The sequence below is a fragment of the Dermacentor variabilis genome, chromosome 9 (genome assembly GCF_050947875.1).
Source record: "Dermacentor variabilis isolate Ectoservices chromosome 9, ASM5094787v1, whole genome shotgun sequence".
In the NCBI taxonomy this organism is placed as follows: domain Eukaryota; kingdom Metazoa; phylum Arthropoda; class Arachnida; order Ixodida; family Ixodidae; genus Dermacentor; species Dermacentor variabilis.
In genome coordinates this window covers 128066289-128089667 of record NC_134576.1, presented here as the reverse complement: position 1 = coordinate 128089667, position 23379 = coordinate 128066289, and the positions used below count along the sequence as shown (strand labels likewise).

The following is a 23379-nucleotide window of genomic DNA, read 5'->3' as shown; positions in this document are numbered from 1 at the left end:
ATATTTCGCGATAAGTCACGTTGCTGTTCTCGGTCTGGTAAACGTACTGCACACCCTCAGAAGTGAAACGACATAATCTTTCCAAGGAATGCAGGAACAGCATGGAGAATGCAAGTTTTGTTTATAGTTTCGCGGCGAAAACCTACGCGACAAGCTGAATGTTTTGCTTGTAGTCTGTCATTTAGCATGTCTGACTGTCTAGTTATGTAGCAGGTTTGCCTTTTAGGTAACGACCAGTGATTTTTTCTTGCAACGGGCCCTTTTACATGTACACATACTGCACACAAGACCTTGAGCGGCTATACATTTTTTTTTTCTAGAAAATATCTTTTTCGGCAGCTATTTATTCAGCGTTTTTGTAGAGCTGCATACCATACAGTAGCCATTAATTCTGGGAAATCTTGTTTGCAACTCAGACCTAAATAAGATGTTCAGAGGCTACCAGTGAGGTTTTCTAACAATCAGAAATCTTGCGTTTAAAGCAGATTTTTTTTTTTTTCGTAATAGCTGCCTCTCTTGGACTTGTTTGCAACTCGGCTCTAAATAAGATGTTGAGAGAGGTTACCAATGAGGTTCTCTAACCACAATCAGAAATCATGCATTTAAAATAGTTTTTTGTGTGTTCGTGATAGCTGCCTCTTTTGGACTACTCAGTCAAAGCGTGGTATGCAGATATACATATTCTTGCCGTAAATATGAATATGCTCCAGCGTTTGGCTATTCAATATTTGGCATTTGTTATTCGTATTTGAAAAATTTCACAGTCGCCCACCTGTACTTATGAATACACCATTCTACGGTTGTACCCATTTCCCAGCTCGGACAAGAACTCTGTAGCTGCTCGTTTCTTGCGAATTCTCCCGTGGAGGGTGAGCACAACTAGCCTCTATAGCACAACTGTTCAGGAAAGAAGCAAACAAGCAAAAATTAAGACAATAGTCATCCCAGTGGGAGAATGCCGCTGTCACAGTAGACGAGTTAGAGCCGAAGGAATCGCATTAACCTCCTGCCGCTCTCAGTCTTTTTTTACAATGTGTTGGCATTAGGAGTGTCAAAGTGGGAAAAGAAAGAGCATGCGTGATAAGTGTAAGAGGCCGGTCACATGGTAGAGGTTGAGAAAGTATGGAAGAGCGCGCGTATGTGTAGTGCAACTGAAGACGGTGGCCTGCTCCAAACCACCGTCAGTTGCACTTAGCTGCTCGAAGAGGCAGAATGTGTGTTGAGTGAGCTACTGAACAGCACCTTGCAATGTGGTGAACACATTTTAAATCATCAATCCGGGACCTCAATGAGGTGCAGTGTAATGCTAACGCATCTCTCTCGCACTTAGTGCTATATCGCCACTGATATTTTTTTACCCTTCTTCTTGCCACAATCGGCGACATTGCAGGCAGTGCATCTGACGTAGAAGTTTGTGCGTGTGACCTCTACTCTCCAACAGGAAACAGGCATCCCTCGAGAGAAAGGACCCATGGGCTTTCGTTTGAAATTTTAGGTATTTTCGCGCCACGCAGTTGTTCAATACCTTGCAGACACCATCATAGATCAGTCAACAGAATTTGTTGTCCTTCAACTTCGTCTTTTGCTCCCTTTGTGCACTTCCTGTAGAGTTGCAATTGAATACCAGGTTTGATCTTTTTTTAAAGAAAAGTTAAAAGACAGGTGCTGTGGCTAAATGCCTGGAAAGTTCGGCAGGAGGGTAAAACATTGTCTTAACACAACCCTCTAACAAAAGTAACCTAATTTTTTTGTAAGGCCAGCTGCAAAGAAAAATGGCTGGACAGGAGGCGGGAGCTTCCAAGGGTGGAAAGGAAATGTTTTCTCTCGGTTGCAAACTTGACTGAATACATTTGTCTTGGCAAATTTCCTCCCCTGAAGTGGGTACGAGCCATTGATGGTGAGCAATAAATTCCCAGTCACATACAAATTTTGTGACGGGGAAGGAACGCACATCAGGCCGACCTCTGCATTTCGTATCACTAAACTTTTCACTGTCTCTTTCTCATGAGATGGGAAAAATATGCCTCATAACATGAAGAAAACAAGATGAGAGACAATGCTGTACTTCTTACATCACACCTTGACCTCTCGCACATGTTGCACTGTGCTTTGTATTTGCTCAGAGAAACGTGATCATCTTATAGCCACCATAACTCTTTGCAGGCAGGTTCTAGCTGAATACAAGTAAATTTTCAGATGAATGCCTGTGTAAGGCTGCATGACTCGAGATTTTCTGCGATTTCTGCAATCAGTCACAAGAACACTGGGGGAACATTGCCCTCTGCAATGGGGGACCCAAACCCTGCCCAGCAATTGGGTCATGAATGACCAGTTCGTTATGCCACCGACGTGAGTGACCGCTTCGACCCCAGCATGGTCCCGATTGAGTCACCTGATGGCTCCTCCACTGAATATATGGGCTAGGACAGCGATTTTACCTTGGCGTCAAGCCGACGTCTGAAGAGAAATATAAGGACATCACCGACCAGTCGTCAGGTGACGAAAAAGGCAAGCAGTCATACACATACATACGTACCAACAACGACAACAGACCTCAACTCACTGAATAGGCAGAGCCTGTCGGAATATTTCGAACTGCCCATGGTCAAGTTGAAGAATATGTATAAATGCTCGAAAGAACATCCTTTCAATTGAAGTCAATGAACAGACACTACTGGAAACACTAAAATACGTCACTCAGTCATGCATTCCCCACATAATACAAGGAAGCAACGACAGGCATCATCTACAACGTGGACATTGATATTACGGACACTGACCTCACAAAGCTACTGTCATCGTCGGCACCTGTGCTCAGCTTTCACCATTTTGGATGGTCCCAATGCATGAAACTAGTGTTCCAGTCAGAAACTTTGCCAACACGCATCAAGGTTGGATATACGAGGCATTTGGTACGTCCTTATTATTGAGGTACTGTTGAAAAGCTATTGAGTCAACAATTTATCAACAATATGCCAACAACATTTCAAGTCATTTTCATAAGGGGGCCCTTACGTGCCAAGGCTTTTTACAGTGTCATAAGTGCATGAAACTTGGGCATGGCAGTGCAGTTTGCAAGGGTGCAGAAGCATGCAAATGATATGGTGGGCCTCATGGAGACTGAAGAGAATGCAAAGATGGAAGATATTGACGTCAAGAATATGTTGAAAAATTTGATGGGCTCCATGTGCAGGATCCTTTCCCGCCTAAATACCCAGGCTGCCAAGGCTGCCGTGCAGCTACTTGAGGTGTTGTAACCACTTCAAGTGGTTCTACACTAAGCAAGTATGGCAATGATGTTTGAAGCATGGATGCGTCAATTGCAAGTACTAGCTTGTACACGTCACGATCTGGTGTACTTCAGACATGACGTCCCCTCGCATACTAATGATTACGTATGCTTTACCATAAAACACCGACGGCACACACTCACAGTGATTGGAGGACACATACATCCAAGAGCCAAGGATCAATTGTTCACACCTAATGTCTGTGCTGCAAGCATTACTAGGTGCTCATATTGTGACCGGTGACTTTAATGCACACCATCCCCTGTTGGTAGCACTGTGATGAATTCTCATGGCAAACATTTGGCCGACTTCATGTGTAGTCAGGCACTAAATGTGCTCAATGACGGATCTCCTAAATTTATTTGTGGCACATCCTACGTCTTGACCCAGCATTTGCATCATGGAGTCCTGTCTTCAGCATGCTGGTCCACAGATGTAGAGACTCGTGGTAGTGACCTCCCAACTTACATTCAGTTTAGCTGGTTTCGCCATTCAGCCTCGTGTGACAACCGTCAAACAGACTGGATTAACTGCCGCAGAACTTGTTGCTATCCGGGAGGCACTTCGATTTCTCACCGAGGAGCCTCCTCACGCATGGACAATATTCTGCGATTCCAAGCCAGCTCTTGAAACAATTAACTGTGTCCTCAGACAGGGTCTGTATTACTCAATGGCTACAGAAATTACAGAGCATTTCGACTACGCAAATAGAAATGGCCACAATGTCACCTTTCAGTGGATACCTTCACACCGTGGCATGATAGGGAACAAACAGGCAGACGCTGAAGCGAAAACTGCTTTAAATAATACTTCTGAAGTACGCATTCCGTTCTCGCGAACGGACACAAACGCCCTACTTCGTTGCATAATACCCAACCATATGCTGGAATACTGGGCCCAACCAGATCGACGATACAAGCAAGTGCATAAATGGGATCATGAAATGAAATTTCGTATGCCTCACAGGCTCAAAAAAAGCCAAACAAGCATGGTGCACCAGATTCGCCTTGGTGTCGCATTCACCCAGTGTTACAGACATCTGATAGGTTGCAGAAATAGTAGCCCAGACTGAATACTGTCAGGTACTCGATCATACGAGGTGCGACACAAAAAAAAAAAAAAAAAATGAGACTGGTCCTATAACTTATCGCACTTACTGAATTAGTTCTCTGTCACATTATCACCTTCAAAGTAGTCCCCTTCAGCATTCACACACTTCTGCATTCGGTGCTGCCATTGCTGGCAACAGTTCTGGAACGAGGTTTTTGGAAGGCCCTTCAGGAGATTCTCCGTTTTTGCGTGAACCTCTTCAACTGAGGTAAAATGGGTTCCCTTTAAGCAAGATTTAACTTTAGGAAGTAAAACAAAGTCGCATGGAGCCAAATCAGGTGAATAAGGAGGATGCCCTATCACAGTAACGTTTTTGCTGGTCAGAAACTGCTTGACAGATAGGGCCATATGAGAGGGTGCCTTGTCCTGGTGCAACAGCCATCCATCACTCCACAGCTGTGACCTTTTTTCCTAATTTTTTCACGAAGTCTTTTTAGTACTTCAATGTAGTAGTGTTGATTAACAGTCTGACCATTGGGAACCCACTCAATCATTACAACTCCATTAATGTCGAAGACAATTAACATTGCCTTGAATTTTGATTTTGACGTGCGTGCTTTATTGGGTCTTGGGGATCCTGGAGACTTCCACTGCATTGACTGGCACTTACTTTCTGAGTCATAGATAAAAATACGTCTCATCACATGTTACAACAGATTCCAACAAATTTGGCTCGTTCTAACATGTCCACACACACGTCTTTACTGCACTGTTTTTGGTCAACGGACAGAAATTTTGGAACAACCTTCGCACAAATCTTCATGTGTAACTCGTCCGTTAAAATGCGTCGAACAGCTTCCCTATCCAAGTGAACCGGCTCCGCCACTGCACGAACGCTTAATCTTTGGTCACCACTGATCACATCACGAACTTTGGCAATGTTTTGGTCTGTAATCGCTGACCTTGGGCGCCCAGCACGTTCATCTTCCACACTGTCCCTTCCCCCTGAAAACCGCTTATGCCATTCAAACACACGTGCACAAGACAAAGTTACATCTCAATAAGCCTCGGTTATTATTTGAAATGTTTCCGTGGCTGATTTCGTAAGTTTCACAAGACACTTGATGTTGATTCGCTGTTCGGTTTTTACATCAGACATTTTTCCGGCAGAATGCAGTTGCACATGTTCACTCAATGACGCAGCACTCGCAAATGGCATGATCGGTTTCGTCGAAACTGGACGCATGAATAGAGGAGGTGTATGGAATTACGTCAGCAAAACAGTTGTTGCCAACTCCACTCTTTTTTCGAGCTACACACTTAGTCTCGTTTCTTTTGTGTCACACCTCGTATATTTTGCGTTTGTCCCTCGTACGTGCACGAACAATAGTCTCTTCCATTGCAAACGTCGATAAGAGGTCGCTATCAGACAAGTTTTTCTTTTATGTCTTTGGCCTAATGCAAGCAGCACAGCCCTGATAACAAGTGCCGCTACAGCCTTTCTACAAGCCACTGGGCTGGACGCATGGTTTTAGAGATGCCGCAATGCTGTCAAGTTGTATATGTGCACCTATTCCTCGTATCGTGATTATCCCTTTTCCTCCCCGTCCCTTTTCCCCAGTATAGAGTAGCAGACCAGGGCAAGTTATAGCTCAGGCCAGCCTCTCAGTCTATTCAGCTAGATTCTATGCAATTCCTATCACCTACCATTCATGGCCGGCGCGTCCCAGTGATAATGTGGGCAGAATGTCACTCTGACCACAGGCAAAGCGGGGAAAGGGATAGCATCACAAAAGGAAATCGCTACAAAAGTGCATTCTTGGCCGTAATTCTTCGACACAGAAGAAACCTTAAGTAACTAAGTATGGTATGGCATAGTGGCGCAACATAATGCCAGCAACCACTCACAAATGCTAAAACAACAAAATGGTAACCTTTGGGCACTCGAGCCATAAATTACTGTTCTGTTGTATTATCTATGGTCTTTCTGCAGACAAATACATGAATTCTCCTGCTTATCAGTAGACTGCAATAAAATGAGCCTAAGTCCATGGCAAGTCCCAGTAACAACTGTGTTTGAGCACCCACATGATGGCCATCTTTTTAGGAAAGCATCGTGGGTTCTAGTAACCGAGCTCATTCATGGTAAAAAAAAAGGCATGTTTATTTCACAAGGTCCGACACTCAAATTAAAAAAAAGACTCATACTACGTCCATGCAACCGCCACATGCATTCACAGCACTAATGCACCCACAAGCAAAAGATGGCAACTGCTATATGTAAAAAAAAAAGAATTAAGCTTTCCACGCCTGTCATAGCAGAACACCCACATTAAAATGCAGAAAGCAGTTCCAGTTTGCTCATTCAAGAGTCTGTAGTGGGCACGTGAACACAACGTCCTCTTCTGGGGAAAAAAAAAAAGAAATCCACACCCGAGGCGTATTTCCCTCTAGATGGCGGCAAAATAATGAGGCCCTCAGTTGTAGCAACAAATCAAATTATTGCTCTACCTGCAACTGACGTCGGACTGAACCGCTCGCCATGGCGTTTCTTAATTTATTATTATTTTTAAGACCAGATGCCGCGCGTTCAGCCCATCAGCATGCACGGGCTTGAGATGACTTTGGTTCAGGTGTTTTGGGGAACCACTAGCTCCTTGCGGGTAGGGGTGGGGCTCTGGGTCAAGGTTGGATGGGGAAGGGGGGGGGGCAGGGTCAAGGCGACAGTTGTGCAAGCACAAGCACATATTCTCAGTGACACTTTGTTCCGATGCTACTGACAAAGATACATCTCTCCTTTCAACAATGAGAACGGGGTTCCCTGCTAGAATGGTCACTCAACAAAAATGCTTCCTAATGCTTAGAACATAAGGAAGAGAGCAAAAAAAAAAAAAGAAAGACAAGGAAAACCTTGGGGCTGTGGGAGCATGGCAACATAGCTGGGCAGACAGTCTCAAGGCCTAGGTAACACACACACGAACAGGAGGGTCGGGGACGATGGACATGTTGTACGTGGAAGATACGAGCCTATCTCAACTAAGAAACACACTCGTGTAACCTTGCTTCTTTGAGGTGAAGGAAGGAAGTGCCGGACTAGAAGGACGGGCAAAAGAGCCACCTTCTACGCTCCGCAAAAAAAGGCAGCTCGGACACGCACTGCACTAGTGCAGGCAGAGGAAGCGGAGGACAACGGAGCACCCTCCGCCACCCAAAATACGCTCTTTTAGACTCGTTCTTTTTAACCCCTACCCCCCCCAGAAGTCCAGAGAAACATGTTGTGGTGCACCGCCACATCCCACGCATGTTTTGTGACGACTAGAGAGCTGCCACGAGACAAGCCGCGCATGCTCGAGGGAAGAGGTCGTCGACAGGCACGCTGCGGCGGCCTGCTCCGTAGCGACTTCGGCGGTTCCGCTGCGAGAACGTCGGTTCGACGTTGACGGGGGAGTCGGTGGCGCTGAAGAAAAAAGCTACTACAAAAACACCCGTGCTTCGTCGTCTGTCCTTAGTCCCAGCTCTCGTCGGAATTGGGGTAGTCCATCAGTTCCTCCTCGTCTAGCTCCTCCTCATCTTCAAGGGAGTCGTAGTCCTCCTCAATGGCAGCTATGGCATTCGCTTGGTGGTTTCGTGGCTGTGGCCGGTTGTTGGCGTTGCGCTGAGCACGCAGGGCCATGCGCGCCACGTCTTCGGGTCCTCGCTCCTTTCGGAACTCGTAGACAAGCGGGAAAATCTGTTCAATGGCGTGCTGGACATTGGCCACACTGGGTGCTGCAGAGAGCATGAGATACAGAGGTTTGTCACGAAGTTTCCACGCTCAACCTAGACTGCAAATGTAATATTTACCCCGATTTTAACATACACCTTAAAAAAAAAAAGTGGGAGATTGAGATTTGCCTGTGCACCAGTAAGAAATTGAAGCCGTGTTCAGGACATCGGCAATATCCTACTGTCAGAGCCACTATTCTACTGCAACATCCTACTTCAGAGACAACTGCTATTGCCGTTAAATGATGGTGAGAGGACAAATTTTTGTGTTGGGTGGTATTAAAGAGGCCACTTTCACTACGTAAGTTATTTTACTAAGCTAGTGGCAATCGACATGCTAAGTTTGCAGAAATGGAGCCACATCAGATGCTTTTGAACTTCTGCAACGCATGTGCGTCCGGAACGAACTGGTGAAGTGGTGGCTAGATTAGGCATGGGTAATATCCAGTTTACAGTGACAGCGAAGTTCTCATTGTAAGTTGACAGCGAAGTTGACGTTCCGCAGAAACGCGGAAGATCCAATGTAAAGAAAGAACCACTTTGATGACATGTTATGGCCCATAGTGATTAAAGAGCTGTCAACAGTGATGACGGTGAACATTAAATGTAAATAAATTATTATTTTGTGCAGATGAACTCTGAAGGTTTACCCGTTTCCGATTTCCGGAGTCTGAAGCAAGTCGGGCGTGCGTTGAGTTTGCATGCACATTATTTTCTACTTTGAACCAATTACAGTGATGCTACCGGCCTAACCCATTTCGGAGCAGCTTTTGGAGCAGGTTTATGAACGCGATTGCAAGCTACGTTATAAGGGGATTTTACAGTGGGCAATGCATGTGAAAGCAGTAAACATTAAAAATGACTACCCCCTTATATCACAGTCCTTACTGTGGACTGTGACGAAGTGGTGGTATCCTAGGACGTGCTAAGTGTACTAAAACATATTGTGGAATAAGGGCATGCAAAGCAGACAACACCCTTGCAAGTGGGCTACTAAACCGAAGTTACAGTTTAGGACAGTTTTCTTTAGAGCTAACATGCGAAATCTCTCTGGCAGAACTGTGCCTTGGATCACGTGAGAGCTGTTTAAATGACAACCATGGAATCTGTTCTTCTGCTTGTGCAGTATTGCAAGTCCCCCTAACGTGCAAATTCAGCGGTTGAGGTATTACGAGGTATTTACGAAGTGCCACTGACTCAACAACCATGCCACCCAATGTGCGACCTTATATTCTCCAAGGCTTCTTTTCTGATTTGGCAGCCTCCTAGAGCGAACTCCGTGCCACAGCAGTACAAGGAGTGCCCAACTGCAGCACAAGAGGCACAAACAAGCAACAACCACACAGTGGCAGTACATTGCAACCTAAGCTGAAGCAAAATGCAACAAAAGCGAAAAAACTGGCAAAAGCAGCGATGGAGGAAGAACGAAATAGACTATATCCATCGCCTATGGTCGTTCCACTGACTTCCATGATGATGATAGCATGCTTATGCTTTCTTCGGCAGCAGGCTCGCCGCAACTTTCCACTAAAATGCTGGTTTGTAGCAGGATGACTCGGAGAATTGCTCTTGGCGCACTATAGCGCACTTGACACAGCTGTTCCACTACCGTCCTTATCATGCCTATTTAGTAATGTATAAGCACAAATTATGGGTCTAGAAGCATTTTAATGGCACTTTTACTGTGCACACATATGCCTACTTGGATGTTGGAGCCTACATCAAAATTTCAGTCTAAGAATGCCTTTCTATTTGCATTTCATTCTAGCTTTACTTTGTTTAGGATGTTATCACCTGCTAGCGAACTTGGGTGAAGGCAGCTGATTGTTACCACAAACGCTTTGCCAGTGTAAAGGCTAGCTTTGCAAAAAACAAGAGCATTGCTGTGAGAAGGGCCCAAACAGTGCTACATAAAAATACACTTGAAGGTGACTTAGTGTACTTGCGCGCTCACTTTCCATTCTTAGCCAACATGATCGAGAAACTTGAATTTTTCGGAGCAAGTGACCCGGAATGTGAAGTCCTCTTTGGACGTTCAGGAAATGAGCCGTGTGCTGATAAATTTAGTTAGAACCTTGCATCTGCCTCAAACAAAAATCCTGGGTTTTTGGTGCTGGAAGAACTGTCCCAGGTTCTACTGGAAAACATTCTGCGGAACATTCTTTCAGAGGACACTGGATCAGTGAACATTCCCAAGTACAAATATGTGCTGCTAACTTCGGTGGATGTTGGGCATTCCTTTTCTGCATGCAAACCAATATTCAATGAAAAAAGGCACACCACGAAACCAAAGAATCCTGAGATGGTGCTTGTTTGTCACCACTTTCACGACCTTTCTCGTGGTGTCTACTCACACTAAACTTCAGATAAATCTGGTAACCTACACAACTTTCCCAATTCATTTTTTACTGAGAAAATAAAACGAAGTTCACAAAATGGGGGTTTAGTGGGCTGCGTCCCTTATAACATCATAACTCATACTCAGATGCACAGAGAAAGTTACTCTTTGAGCCTTATAGGTGCCTAAAGTACAGTATATGGTTTGAAACGCCGCTTTTGAGACCTTCCTCGCCTCTCACGGACACGCTGTGCAGGAATGTGAATGTGAAGGAGAACTTTTTTTTTCTAAGCAGTTCACCTTTTTTCCCCGCTATCCAGCGATTTTCAAACATGCTCCGAAGTTTTCGCAATCGTGAAAGTGAAAAGCAAAAATGGCTTCCCACTAGCAATCATTTGAAATGGCAATTTCGAGACCTTCCGCCCCGCTCACAGACACTCTGCAGCATCAGACGTGAAGGAGGAGAACTACCTACATTATTTCCTAAGGAGTTCGCTTTCTTCCTGCCAGGCATTAATTTTTGGACACGCTCCGAAGCTTCGTGATTGTCAAAGTAGGAATCAAAAATGGCCACCTCCGGTGGCAGTGCACGCACATAGAAATATCGTAGATATCGCAATTCCGCTGCGTCTACAGCTGGTTTTATTGATGGATTGAGCAGCAGCAAGCCTGAGGATGCTGCCTTTTCATCAGACTTTGACTCTGAGAGCCATGACGACTCAAGCCAGCCCGGAAAATCGGTGGCCGTAGTCCGGCACGCCCAACTGTAATGCTTGCAGTTAAAATTTTTGTAGTGCAATACCTGTTCAATGAGTTTTTTTTTTTTTTTTTGAGATAGTGCCTTTTAGACAGCAATACATTTTGTACATCTCAATCTCAATTTTTTTTTTAGATTTCTTAGTGAATACAAGCGTGTCTTTACAAACTTTGTTCAATTTTATCCTACAATCTTGATTCTGGCAAGTTACATAGTATATTTTTTATGACATGCACCTCTTCCATAAAACCTTTATGTGCAAGAAGTGCATTCATACTGCCTTTTATTTATGTATTACATAAGATATTGACTGCAGTAGTTCCTTCAGAAAAAAAAAAAAAATATGGCGTAACCCACAAAACACACATTTTCCCCACGGCAGGGAAAGAGTTGAGTACCAAGTATACCAAGTTACCTAGGAAAGTATTTATGGTACAGTATTTCAAGTAGAGTATTTAAGTTGCCTACAAGGTTCTCCACTGCTAATTGCCCTCCATGCAATAATGACTGAATGGAAGATTTACGGAAGGATTAGTGGCACACAATGGGCAAACTCTGTTCTCTTCTCTGGAATGTTCCCACAGCTCTCATTACAAATTGGCCAACACAAGCCATTGCCTTTGGCTGCATTGCATGGAGACAAGTGCATAGACGCCAGCCTACCTGTGACTGTGATGCTGCCCGTGGAGAAGATTTTCAGGGTGGCCTTCAGATCTTTGATCTTGTACGTGACACCGGGATGTAACTCTGGCTCGTAGCTACACAATAGAGGGGGAAAAAGAAAGCACTTACATTAAGAATCGTCCGACAGCCCGAAATAATAAGACAAGTGATGCAGACCGTTTCAAGGTAATCTGTCAGAGAACTGCCTAGGAAGGTCCAAACAGGTTTTCACTCTTTCCCTACTGCGCCGATTGGGCATTGTTAGCCTGCTATCAATGGTTTGAAACGCCGCTTTCAAGAACTTCCGAGGCACTCATAGACACACTGCACCATTGGACGTGAAGGAGAACTATATTTTTGTTTCCCAAGCAGTTTGCTTTTTTCCCCGCTTGGCGGTGATTTCTGAAGGCGCTCCGAAGTTCGGCTACTGTCAAAGTAGAAAGCAAAAATGGCCGCCTCCGGAAGTTGGGCACGCACTTCGAAATCTTGCGATTCCGCTGCGTCTGCGGCGGATTTTATCAATGGATCAAGCAGCAGCAAGTTTCTTTAGTGCTTTAATGTGGGCAAGGAAGTTTAGTTTTTTGTCAAAGATTACTCCCAAGAATTTATATTCTTGTTTTACCGGCAGTGCAACATCATTCAATTTTAAATCCGGGTCTAAGTACAACCCTCGTTTTTGCGAAAATAGCACTGTAACAGTTTTTTGAGTAGAGAAGCGGAAGTCATTTTTCTCAGCCCACTCCATTAGTTTATTTATTGTTATCTGAAGCTGCCTTTCACATGTTCGTAAGTTTGAGGTGCGGCACGCTATTTGCAGGTCATCAACGTATATGGAGTGCATAACAGAGGTGGGAATGACTTTGTTGATAGAGTTCACTTTTACTATAAAGAGTGTTGTGCTAAGTACGCAACCTTGTGGCACACCATTTTCTTGGATAAACGTGCACGAGAGCGCAGTGCCTAGACGGATTTGGAATGTTCCGTTGGACATAAAATCTGCGATACAGTTTAGCATTTCGCCACGGATTCCTAATGCGGCGAGGTCACGTAAGATTCCAAACCTCCATGTGGTGTCATACGCTTTTTCTAAATCGAAGAACACTGCCAGGCAGTGCTGTTTGTGTACGAATGCCTCACGCATTTCGTGTTCAAGTCGGACGAGGTGGTCTGTCGTTGAACACCCTTTTTTATAGCCGCACTGATGAGAATCAATGGAGTTCCGTATATGAAGCGTGAAAGTTAATCTGGCATTTACGATACTTTCATATGTTTTCGCCAAACAGCTTGTCAGGGCAATGGGTCGAAAGCTGCTTGGAGATGTGGGGGGATTTACCTGTTTTTAAAAAAGGCACAACTATTGCGTTTTTCCAACTTTTTGGCATGCTTCCGGATTCAAATATTTTGTTAAAAAATTTAAGGAGAGCATCTACGGATGCTGGGGACAGGTGTGCAAGCATGGAATAATGGATCCGGTCAGGACCAACTGCAGTGTTCTTGCCAGTACAGAGAACCCTGTTAAGCTCTTGTAACGTAAATGGAGCGTTGCATTTGTCCCTTGACGTACAAGTAGTTGGTAGTTTCTCTTTTTCTGCTGACAGTTTGTATTTTAAGAACCTGTTTGTATAATTAGCCGAGCTAGAGGCGTTACAGAAATGTTCTCCAAGTATATTCGCTTGTTCTTGTAGTGTTGTCCGAGTGCCTGAAGGTGTGAGTATGGGTATAGTGTATGGCGAGTAGTCCCCCTTAAATTTCGTGACCTGGTCCCACATCCTTTTGGATGTGACGGTGCTATTAATTGTAGATACAGATTTCTGCCAAGACAATTTTTCCGCCTGTCTCCGAATAAATTGGGCTTTCGCTTTGGCTTGTTTGAAATTGAGAAAGTTGTTTTGTGTTGGGTATCTGCGTAAAATTCCCCAGGCCTTGTTTTGCTGCTTTTCTGCTACGGTGCATTCACATGTCCACCAAGGATTCAGGTTTTTCCGAACCACACCAGAGGATTGCGGAATGGCCTTTTCAGCTGCAGAAATTATGCAATTGGAAAACTTTTCATTATTTTCCTCAATGCTTAGGTCTGTTAAAAGTTCCTCCAGCCTGGCACTTTCCGTAAAAACAGCCCAGTCGGCCATTTGTAACTTCCAGTGGCGTGGTTTGTGGGATATAATGGGTAGTGTTGATGTAAGATGGATTAAAGCAGATAAATGATCACTGCCATACGGATTCTCCAGTACGCCCCATTTAATATCGCTAAAGATATCCGGAGAGCAAAATGCTAAATCAATGCAACTAAAAGTACGTGAACTCGGTGAAAAATGAGTTGGTGCACCTGAATTTAAAAGACGGATGTTGTTTGTTCAAATAAAATCTTCAATAAGTTGTCCTCTTTGGTCATTCTTATCGCTGCCCCAAAGAGTGCAATGAGCATTAAAATCTCCAACTAAAACAAAAGGCTCCGGCAGCTGGCTAATTAAATTTTCCATGTCTCGAGTTGTGAAATGGGTATGTGGAGGGATGTACAATGAACAGATGGTGACAGTCTTAAAAGTTAAAGCGGTGACAGCTACTGCCTCAAACGCAGTATTTAGTGAAACGTTCCGTGTAGGGATGCCGCCTTGAACAACAATAGCGACACCTCCTGATAGACGACTGGAGTGCTCGCGGTCCTTTCTTATGACTGTAAAGCCTTTGAGAAAATTTGTATGCTTTGGTCCTAGGTTCGTTTCTTGAAGGCAGAATGCCACTGGTGATAACTTATTTATAATGTCTTTGATGTCACCTAGATTGTGAATTAGGCCTCTGCAATTCCAATGAATGATGAAAGCCATGTTATTGGGATTGGAAAAAAAAAATTACTTGTGTGTGTGTGAGCTTACGAGTTGTAGGTGACATGTATTTAAAAGCTGATTACTCTTATGAAAGGCGGTAACCGTTCTGGTTACCTTTCCTTTTCTCAGCGAAGGTATAATATGCTTATCCTTCTGTAAGCGCTCCAAGGAACGCGGGTCTTTTGGCGTCAATGACGCCGGGGTTTTCGGATCGACCTCCATCGCCTTTTCCAAGGCACTGGACGATCGAGAGCCAGGCGCCGAGACGCGCGTCTCAGGCCATGGGGTACGGTTCAACCTAGGGCCCTGCGGCACTGTGGTCTGCTGGGCCGTCTTCGCTGCTGATGGAGCAGCACTGGCTGCAGCCACCAAGGGGGCGGTTGGGGTTTCTACAGGGGTACCAGATGTGGACCCTGTAGATTCCTGAGGCCGGTGTGACACTGCCCCCTGCCGCATCACACTGGCATAGCTTGCTTGAGGTAAGTGCCCTAGCCTTTTCCTCGCTTCGTAGAATGAAATCTTTTCCTTTACTGTGATTGCAATTATTTCTTTTTCTCTTTTCCAGCAAGGGCGGCTCCGCGAGTAAGCAGGATGATTGCTCTTGCAATTGACACATTGTGCGGGAGCATTGCAGTTGTCAGATGGATGGTCGTTGGCACTACACTTCGCGCATGTCTCCTTTCCTCTGCATGATTGAGATGCATGCCCGAACCTCTGGCACTTGAAACACCGCCTTGGGTTGGTTATGTACGGTCTGATGTTGATTTTCAGATATCCTGCATCGAGTGAACTCAACCCCCAGGATCCCCCTTTCCCCAGACATGGCTAAGCTGCACATGGCTACACGCGGGAGGGGCCAACCCTCGTGTGCTCGGGTACGAGGTGTCGCAACACACCAAATGCCTGCTGACGCAGACGCCCCTGTGGGGTAAGGACTAGTTGTGGCACCATCAAGAAATTAAGGCTTCATACTGTTTTACAAAGTCATGAGCTACTTGAAAAACATCAAAAAATTTGGCCAGGCACAAAATGTTCATGTCATTACTCTTTTAATGCAGGAATGCAGTGTAGTTATGTTTTGTTGTCAAAAAACACGACCTGCATTGAATCCTATAGGCATTCGCTGGAGATACAAAAATATAAACATATCTGTTGTCTCGGGGTATATTCATCAAGGAGTTCCAACTGCATCACTTATAGCATTAGGACACCTTCAAGGTTCGAGACGGCTTACCTGGCAAGAGCCCGGTTATTTTGAGAGAATGGAATGAGTTTGATGGCAAATGGCATGGTGCAGGTGCCTAGGACGTTCACCACTCTGTAGTTCATGAACTTGACCCGGAAGCCCAGCTTCTGGAGGATGCGCGCGTACCGTCTTGCTGCTAACTTGGCAGTTTCCTCACTGAAACACGCACACACAAAGGGCAACGGAATGAACGCTCCCGAAGGAAATATGGAAGCAAACATGTATGCATATAATGCCAATTGTTGATGAAGATGTTCGCTGACCTGTTAATTGATGGTCACTGGGAACTTTCTTTAACAGTGTTTCTTAAAAAAATAAATATAAGTAAACAGTACCAAGGTAGGCTATGGAAATATTGTGTCAGGCAGGAATAGGTAAAATAAACAGAGCATTCATTATACATCCGTTATTATTAGTTCCTCTTCAAAATTTTCTTCAGGAATATATTTATCGAGAGGTGTTGCCCTCATTCAAGTGTGTTCTCAGTTCTCAAGAAAATATGTTTGCAAGTCCCCTTTAGATAAAGTTTGCTAACTTTACAGGTCCAGAGCTCATTGGCAATCAGTTAACAGTGTGGTCCTCCTTCTAATATGCATGACGGCATCACTAATTTGTGTCCCACTCTCTCGCCTTGAAGCCCTAAAAAAATGCGCTCCTGCCACCCACTGCAATCTTGTAACCGAATCGTCATTGAGCAGGTGCTGCATCTGTCACATATGATTAGGATTTCATGCTTATCAGCAGGTCATAAGGCTCTCACCCCTTTGAGTATTGCAAAAGGTGATGATTTTGACACTATCTATATTGTCTGCTAAAAACTTTGAACAGGCAATAAACAGCTTCTATGGTGATTTATAAGCTTTTGTCCAGCACTGCAAAAGGTGATAAAATTGGTGCCGCTATCCAATGACCGCATTATGAACTTTGGGACAGGAGATAAAGAGCTTACGATGTTTTGCCTGTCTGTGGCCATTCACAAAAGCACAGATAATTTACAACCTTTCATTGATGGAGAACTGCTCAACTGCTATGCTACTTAATAAAGGGAAAATGAGACAGGTTTACACACCCATATAGGTTCCTCGAGTTCTGGACCAGAACGAATTTTTCTTCAACAGCAATGCTTTTCTTTCGAGGAACCCGTATGGGTTTCCTTTGTGGCAATTGCTACAATTGGGTGGATGTCTCATTTTTCCTTTATTAATTACTTCTCTTCACCTTGCAGGTTTCTGCAGAACTGTTATGTCGTACCATGCTGCTGCGACGTACGGACCCTCCTGGGCTATATTTATTGTGACAACTGTTACTCCCCTGTGCTTGCCGCACCTAACTATTACGTTGTACTATGCTGCTGCGACGTCCGGACCCTCCCGGGCTATATTTATTGTGACAACCATTACTCCCCTGTGATCACTGCACTTAAGTAGCACCGCCACATGCGTTCATTGCACTGCAACAAATCGGCCACCCAGGGGCACCCAAATTCTGTCATTGTACAGGCAAATGTGCTGCAGTGGTTTTCACTGTAGGGGCATTCACGATATGTATATAAATAAACGATATGAATTTGTCTGGGACAGGCGGAGTCCTCCGTTAGGCACATCATTTTGTCCTAGAGGCATTCAACTGTACAATATATACTACAGGTACACGCTTTATCATCACTCAAAGGTTCTGCGATGTAGTCGGCATGGCAGTAAGCATTGTGTAATGGCAAAACTTTCGCCACACTAGCGATTCTCCAACATGACGCGTAACTACATCCATACAAGGAATTACGCACCACTTTTCTCGGTAGGTCATAAAAATAAGTATTTGTCACGTCTTTTCTTTTTTTCTATGTTGCAATCAATGTTTTCGACGCCTAAACAACGACTGAAATTTGGAATGTGACCTTTCACAGTTCATTTCTACTTCACCGCAAAAGCCACAAATCAAGATTAGTGTAAGAGCATCCAACCACGTGGGTGTGAAAGCAACATCACATATTATGATGATGATATGCAACATCATGTATTATGTTGATGAGATTATGATGTGGGCCACAGCGACGAGCCGCAGCTTACCTGGTGGCCCCAGTGCAGGTGATTTTGCCCGAGGACCACATGCTGGCAGTTGTGTAAGGAGTCCTAATCTTCATTGTCAGCATCTGTTGAAAAGCAAAAGCGCATTTCTTATTTTTCAACTTGGTGGTAGAACATTTATCAAACATTCAAATTGGCACTGAAATACGCAAACTTACACGCAACTACCTGCAGGTTACCCAGAAAGTACACTATTACCGCCTATACCCCCAGTTTTTGTGCCGCTCTAGAATCTACAGCACATACCGAGTCGTGCACTTCTCCCTATCAATTAAGGCCACACACTTTCCTTTAGACTGCAGGACAAAGTGAAAAAAAAAAAAAATATGTGCATGACACTGAAGCACAGGTTCTGAGAACTTTGTGAAAGCTTCTGTGATGACTTAAAGCAAATTTAGTTGTGGCAGTTCTGTAAACAGGAATGACACAAGGATACAAGAGAAGAAAGCTGAAAGCAGAAGCTAGCCCGCACTAGCACTATCCCGCATTTGTCACTAGCCTGCATTACGATTCTAGCCCGAGGTTCGCCAATTTGGTTATGTCAAACGAGGTGTGTGAAGTGCACTTGCAGGGTTGCACATAGTCTATCGGTTGTGAGCAGTACACAAGATTTTGGATATTTGGAGTTAAATGGTCTCTTGTAGCCCGCGACTAGTGGCTACAACTATAGTTCGTCTCACCAACTACCTGCAATGCAGCCTACACTAAGGCTCATATCAGCCAATCAGTGACAAGGAGCAGCCGCATGTTCCAGAGAAGGGCTCACGCATTGCACATAGGCAATTCTTCCATGATCAAGCTTCCATTCAGTCGACGTTGCACAACGGGAAATCAACGGCAGACAATGGAGAAGTCTTTCTGTTTGGCAAAGCGAGCCATAGCTGTCACTGCCTCGCACATGGATGGCAAGATATTTGAGAAAAGTCTGGAGCAGCAGAGTACTTCAGAACATCAAGCCAAGTAGTGTACTAACACAGCCGTCGCAAATCGGTTTGCAAATTATGGCGGTCACCTCCAGTAGTCACAAAATCAACCATATCTTTCAAGCACACAATATATTATTTTTAAAATAAAGTAAGCCCACTAGGTCGATAAATGTGCTATGCAGGATGCACAAGAGGGCAGGAGAGAATGTAGTCATTCGTGCCATATTTCTTAACATGGCTTCCCCTAACATTGCGGGCATGACCCGTTGCAAACTGCTTTGCAATAACGACAGACTGGCTACTAACAGATTTGATCTGTGTAGCACAACCCCCCCCCCCCCCCCGCCCCTCCATTTTCCAACTACAACGTTTCACATGGCTTCGTTTCCTTACCGCAAGTTACAAATGATCGCACGTCTGCCGCCACAATAAAACGAACAAAATTAAAAAGGCGCGCCGATCAGTGGGTAGTAATGTTCACACGACAGGCAACGTCGGCGACGGTGCGTCTAATCAGGCGCTCATTGAACATGTGTCCGGCGATTTCCGCGGATCGCCAGTCAGGCTCACACCGATATTACGAGCGCGCCTTCAGTGGTCATTGACTTTGATCAAAGTCCGTTCGTGCGCATCGAAAACCGTCGATGCCGAACAGTGTCTTTCTTTTTTTCCTTCGTGGGAACAACTTAGCGATAAATACAAATCATTTGGAAGCGCCGGTAACCTTTATATACTTGAATTGTTCTCGGGCAAACTTTGTGACGAATCCTTACGACGCAATCTAAACAACTTCGTCAACCATTTCACTAAACGGCTTTCACGCACGTCGCAAAATGACGACAGACGTGTTTCTGTGTGTGTTTAAACGAAGTTTGACCACACATCCAACAAGTAATACAGCACTATCGCGGTTTTATGCAACGTCTAATACGCGGACATGGTTTTACAACAGCAATAAAGTAAGAATGCGCACTACCCTATGTTTTCTAACTGTATACTTTACAAACAAGTCGGTTACAGATCCAAAAACTTGGGCGAATACGATAAAGTGAATTCCCATTTCAAACGGCGCGGTGGCCATTGTCATCACACTCCGGCATTGACGATTTTTAATGTCATTAATATTTACAATGCTTTAAGCGCATGATTCCACCACCCCGGGGCCATGCACATCGTTCAGCGTGCTTTACGGGTTGCCAATCTTCTAAATATTGTTTACGTGTATTGAACCGATGTTTACACATATCAATGCTGTCTCGGAACCCTGGGGCTTCCCAGACACTGACCGCATTTTAATCTAACTTTGTACGTGCATATTCCGGAAAGGATCTTTAACGTTAACAAGACAGAATGTGTATCGACAGGTCGGTACGCCGGACACAAGGCATGCCCGATGAAAAACGGAAGGCCGGGGGCGGAAGATTTTACTCCCTCCCCCCCCCCCCCCATCTCCCCGCGAGGAGTTCGAGGTCATCGCACCGGCGAGGTGATGCTACGCTAGCGAAGCCAACCGTTTCACCCGGGACGTATTCAACGCCATGCCACCCCCCCCCCCCCCCTCGCCCCCAAATAAACGCCACCTTCGGTCTTCTAACCTAGCCCAGACACCTCTACGTTCAACCACGATGTTTCGAGTCTTCTGCAGCCCGCCGCAAGAACCGCGGCGTCTTCAGATTTTGTCTTTATTTTTCATTGGGGGGGAAACGCCGCCGCCATTAATGTTCTTACGCAATTTGCTCGCTGCCTTCTTGCTCACCTGCCTACCCCCCACCCACCCGCCGCCCCGTCATCTTCAGCGGCCGCTCCACGCACCGCCCAAACCGCCTTCCGGTCAAGAACAAAGCGCAGAGGGCGGTCAGCGAAGATGAAACGCTCGATACAATGTGTTGAAACGGAAGACGCGGCCGCGTCGGCATCCAGACAACGTGCGGAAGAGAGAGAAAAAAAAAAACAAACGAACGAACGAACGCCAACTGTCGGAGCGACACCTTTCAAGCTAGACGAGATGACGTATTTGCTATTATCGGTGCGGTACATCGGTCTTTCGAGAATTTCGGAGCTCCCGCAAAGTTCTGACGAGTGCCCCAACCTCTTGCGTTTTGTCAGCGTGGCGGCGAGGTGTACTGCCTGGGTTTGCGCTTACCTTTACCGACCCTCTCTTCACAAAAACGAGTAGGATGTAACACAGGCGGGGCAGAGAGAGAGAGACCATCGCGAACGTGTGCGAAATGTAAGAGTGCGAAAAAAAAAAGGAAAGAAAGAAACGGAAGCAGCGAACAAAGACGGGAATGCACAGTACTACGCTCATTCGGCTCGGAAGCTCGCACCTGAGCTCGGCGCCTGAATCCGCGGTAGCGGCCTGGAGGAGGCCAGACTTCCGCAATCGAGTCTTTCAGATGACAAAAGAAAAGCAGTTATGGGGCACGCCGACACACCTTGCGTTTTCCAATCGCTTCTCCCGATTGGAGAGCTAGAGCAATGCCCGCTCGTAGATCGGCATCACAACACACTCGGGGTGGCTGGCTAATTTCGAAGCGAAATGGGGCAACGCCACAAAAAGCTGCGACGCGACATGCGCTTTTTTTTTTTTCGAGACGCCAGCCACATTCGTTCCAATCGCTCATTACGTAAAAGCGCCAGCGTTGCTTTGCGATTTCGCTGGGGAGGCCTCCGGGACTGTTGCCACTGTCCTAATTGCTTTATCGACGCTGTTTCAAAGCTCGTCGCGTTCTATCGCGCCGTCGTAATACGCTGCAAGGCTTTATTATTTTATTGTTGCTTCGTGCATTACTGGCGGTGTTAACTTCCATTTCGGTATTTGCAGCACGCAGCGCGTCGTTGGCTTTTAAAAACGTCTCGCGACGAAAACGCACCTTGACACATCGAGACGCCGCAACGGGGACATGCGCGTCGAGGCAGCGCCTATCGAGACCGCAAGGTGCGAGACGTGGGCGTAGGGTGCGCGCACCCCACAATGGAACACGAGACCCAAATAGGAACGATAGCCGGCCCGAATGGACCCGCTGTTTACCTCGCACTGGATGGCGCCTTTTAACTTGCACCGCATCCGTCTCTCAGTAACCGCGGCAAAGAAATAGGTTGGACGCATTTCCGTATTTTTAGAAACGGCGGGATGATGGGCGGGGAGGACGGGGAAAAAGAAAGCTGGAGAAAAAAAAAAAAAAAGACCAAGAGAGTGAGCGGTAGCGACGATAAATAACGTAGGATGGATGCCCGGTGCATGAGGCCGCGGGCAATCGCAGTAAATTAAGAGCGCTAGAAGAGGAAGGCGAAAAGGAAGCCGAGCGGGGTGGCTAAAATGCGAGGCCCCCGGGCGCGTGCACACGAAAAGAAAAAAAAAAATCGGGATCGCGCAGATCGCCGCCGAAACAATGACGAGTCGTCATCACTGCACGAAGACTGAAGGAGGGCGGGCGCAGTTTCGAAAGAGCAGGCCATGACAGACATGCGGTGTCGTGCAGATCGGCGATTCTCAAGGTTCCGTTTTTTGTTACGCTTTTGCTATTTTTGTTCTCGGCGCCATCTAGACAAAGGGCTGCCTCGACGGCGTCGACCAGAGGAAGTGAATCGCAGTAGCAGCACCGTTACGCTTCGCAGCAAACAAGCGTGCGACACTGCTGCCTACAACTCCGCCCGTATGAGACGACCGTGGACAAAGGGGGGGCTGCAGAACGAACGCAAAAAAGAAGCTTCAGAAAGGGCGGATGACTTACGCCGTTCTCGCGCCGATACTCCACGTTGGAAGCAGTCAAAGCGATCTGGCGCAGGTTGAGGTGGCAGCGCACGCTGAAGCTGCAGACCACGTTGTTTATCACAATGTCGATCACGGGGCTCGAGTCGGCCTCGCTGACGCCGGCGGCAGCGGTCGGTTGCTCCATCGCCCCCGCGCTCGCGACCACATCCTGTCCCGGCTCGAGCTGTTGCTGCTGCGGCGTCGTCGACGGATCCTTGGCACAAGAGTTATCCGTCGGCTCGGACGACTTGACCACGTCTTTCGAGAACTGGTGAAACGCGAAGTTGTTGTTCCCTTGGCTGAGCGTGGCCATCGCTCGCCCACCGCACACCACACACAGCACTCTTATTTTTCTATTTTTTCTGCACCGGCGACCGACCCCGTCAGCGCAGGAGAGCTGTCGTTTGGGCGCTAGGCCTATGCGTAGGCCTAGCCCAAACGCGGAAGAATCGGTGTCACCTCACAGTTTCCCGGCAATTGAACACCCGCCACCCGAAAACGAACAAATTTGCGAGCCTTTGAAAGCGTCACGACGCCTTTTCGGCGTGCCGACACTCGTTAAAACGGCGTGAAACGATACACACGCGCGTAAGTCTGAACAAATCTCACTACGCGTCTGCTAGCGGTGTGCTCAAGAAGCGTTCTGATTGGGTATTTAAAAGAGTGCCACTTGTCCCCCTG

General features: G+C 46.0%; 1 protein-coding gene across 1 annotated transcript; it reads right to left on the bottom strand.

The window, feature by feature from the left end:
* Positions 1-6479: 6479 nt before the first annotated feature.
* On the bottom strand, positions 6480-23351 carry LOC142557461 (TATA box-binding protein-like 1). The gene is made up of 5 exons (XM_075669325.1): positions 22679-23351; positions 18001-18083; positions 15923-16090; positions 11864-11958; positions 6480-8108 (listed from the first exon to the last, which is right to left on the bottom strand). The coding sequence occupies exons 1-5, from the start codon at positions 23009-23011 to the stop codon at positions 7846-7848; spliced, it is 942 nt and encodes a 313-aa protein (XP_075525440.1). The 5' UTR covers positions 23012-23351; the 3' UTR covers positions 6480-7845.
* Positions 23352-23379: the final 28 nt, after the last annotated feature.